Raw genomic sequence first — 3009 nt, forward strand, 5'->3', positions numbered from 1 at the left:
TATTTTTAATAAGAAGATGATTTGTTGTTAATAAGAAGATGATTTGTTGTTAATATGTTGTTAATAAGAAGATGATTTAGTGTTAATAAGAAGATGATTTGTTGTTAATATGTTGTTAATAAGAAGATGATTTGTTGTTAATAAGAAGATGATTTGTTGTTAATATGTTGTTAATAAGAAGATGATTTGTTGTTAATAAGAAGATGATTTGTTGGTAATAAGAAGATGATTTGTTGTTAATATGTTGGTAATAAGAAGATGATTTGTTGTTAATATGTTGTTAATAAGAAGATGATTTGTTGTTAATAAGAAGATGATTTGTTGTTAATATGTTGTTAATAAGAAGATGATTTGTTGTTAATATGTTGTTAATAAGAAGATGATTTGTTGTTAATGTTGTTAATAAGATGATGATTTGTTGTTAATAAGAAGATGATTTGTTGTTAATAAGAAGATGATTTGTTGTTAATATGTTGTTAATAAGAAGATGATTTGTTGTTAATAAGAAGATGATTTGTTGGTAATAAGAAGATGATTTAGTGTTAATAAGAAGATGATATGTTGTTAATAAGAAGATGATTTAGTGTTAATAAGAAGATGATTTGTTGTTAATAAGAAGATGATTTGTTGTTAATATGAAGATGATTTGTTGTTAATATGAAGATGATTTGTTGGTAATAAGAAGATGATTTGTTGGTAATAAGAAGATGATTTGTTGGTAATAAGAAGATGATTTGTTGGTAATAAGAAGATGATTTAGTGTTAATAAGAAGATGATTTATTGTTAATAAGAAGATGATATGTTGGTAATAACAAGATGATTTGTTGTTAATATGTTGTTAATAAGAAGATGATTTAGTGTTAATAAGAAGATGATTTATTGTTAATAAGAAGATGATATGTTGGTAATAACAAGATGATTTGTTGTTAATAAGAAGATGATTTAGTGTTAATAAGAAGATGATTTATTGTTAATAAGAAGATGATATGTTGTTAATAACAAGATGATTTGTTGTTAATAAGAAGAGGATTTAGTGTTAATAAGAAGATGATTTAGTGTTAATAAGAAGATGATTTAGTGTTAATAAGAAGATGATTTAGTGTTAATAAGAAGATGATTTGTTGTTAATAAGAAGATGATTTGTTGTTAATATGAAGATGATTTATTGTTAATAAGAAGATGATTTATTGAGATCTTACCTACTATACATAAACAAATGTCGTTCCCCAACATTTTCCTCAACTCCTTCACCCAGTTCTTCACCTGCAGACACAAAGAAAAAAGACTTTTATATATCACACGAAACAAAGGGAATGGAGGAGAGAATAAAAAGACGGGAGGCGAGGACGAGAGGAGTCAAAGCTGAAAAGAAAGAAAGACTTTCGGTTTTCATTTAACGAACATATTTCGAACAATTAACAAATCTGATGACTCATTTTCCGTCGACCAATCAACGAACCAGAATTTATTTTAAAGTTTCAAATAATATATTTTAAAACAATATGCTACCAAAGCCTCTGTACTAATATTATATCATACGTGTTTGTCAGTTTTAGTATATTTACAGTAATATATTTATATACACATATATATATGTATTTTTACAGAAATTTATAACGAGTTTCCTGCACATATATCCCTATATTACACCTCAAAACTGTACAAGAGCTGGAAGAAGTACTCAGATCTTTTAAAGTAGTAATACTACAGTGTAGAAATACTCTGTTTTAACCAGGTTATATATGTAGATAGATAGATGGAGAGATAGATGGAGAGATAGATATTGATCCAATAAAATGGGATATTATAGTGTTGCAGCAGCCAAATCAGTCACACAGCATAGAATATAAATATAACGAAATACTAAAATACAATATACATACATACACTATACATGAAGTAATATTACAATAAAATACAAGAGCTAATATTTGAATATATTCACAACAAACGTGCAAATGCTTAACTAGTAAATGTAACGGACGCTCATTAATATCAGAAAGTTACGCACTAAAAACTTGAATAATATTATTTTTTAAGCAGTAGTTTTGTTGATTGGGGTTTATTTAGACACGGGTTTTATACGTATACGGTTATATGTCTGGTAATGAAATGGTCAGAAACAACAGGCCCATGTTCACAGGCTCGTGGCCTTTACTGCCCCCCCCCGCCCCCCCGGGGAGTTGGTACCTTCTGGAAGGAGTCCTCGTCGGTGACGTCGTAGACTAGCACGGCTCCGTTGGAGTCTCTGTAGTAGATGGGACCCAACGCGTGGAATCGCTCCTGGCCGGCCGTGTCCTACACAAACAACCAAAAACACACAAATATTATACATTATTATCATATTTCATCACTGTTAACTAGGCCCGGATTTTACAGTTTCAATTGAATAATCCAATATATATATAAAGATATATATTTGTAGTTTTGTTCTAATTTTTGTAGTGGTGTTCTAATTCTCCGCGGTTAATTTAATTCACTGTAAAGTCAACTATAATACCCACAATGCACTGCTAAATGGAGTGCACACACACATGATGTAGCCTACATTGTAGTCCTGTATCTCACAATGCAACACGGCTGCGTTTGTCCCCGAGGAGGAGGAGAAGGAGAAGAAGAAGGAGAAGAAGAAGGAGAAGAAGGAGAAGAAGAAGAAGAAGAAGAAGAAGAAGGAGAAGGAGAAGGAGAAGGAGAAGAAGAAGAAGAAGAAGAAGAAGAAGAAGAAGAAGAAGAAGAAGAAGAAGAAGAAGAAGAAGAAGAAGAAGAAGAAGAAGAAGAAGAAGAAGAAGAAGAAGAAGAAGAAGAAGAAGAAGAAGAAGAAGAAGCACTAGCGGAAAAACTGAAAAGGAAAATGGAGCGGGCGGGCTTTGCATGTTAACGCCGTGACATGGAACAAAAATACGTGTCAGTAGCTCGGTCTGTAGGGGGGGTGGGAACCGGAGGGTCGCTGGTTCAAGTCCCCGCTTGGACCAAAGTACAGAGTGTGGACTGGTAGCTGGAGAGATGCC

General features: G+C 31.9%; 1 protein-coding gene across 2 annotated transcripts in view; it reads right to left on the reverse strand.

The window, feature by feature from the left end:
* The window catches only part of rab21 (RAB21, member RAS oncogene family), a 20144-nt gene that overhangs the window by 3950 nt on the left and 13185 nt on the right, over positions 1–3009 (reverse strand). For both annotated transcript variants that reach the window (XM_034863137.1, XM_034863136.1), the window contains exons 3-4: positions 2192–2299; positions 1201–1264 (exon numbers count right to left, since the gene is read on the reverse strand). In XM_034863137.1, the coding sequence (XP_034719028.1) occupies positions 1201–1264; positions 2192–2299 (172 nt within the window). The remainder of the gene's footprint in view (positions 1–1200; positions 1265–2191; positions 2300–3009) is intronic.

Source organism: Etheostoma cragini, chromosome 23, assembly GCF_013103735.1.
Source record: "Etheostoma cragini isolate CJK2018 chromosome 23, CSU_Ecrag_1.0, whole genome shotgun sequence".
NCBI classification, from domain to species: Eukaryota; Metazoa; Chordata; class Actinopteri; order Perciformes; family Percidae; genus Etheostoma; species Etheostoma cragini.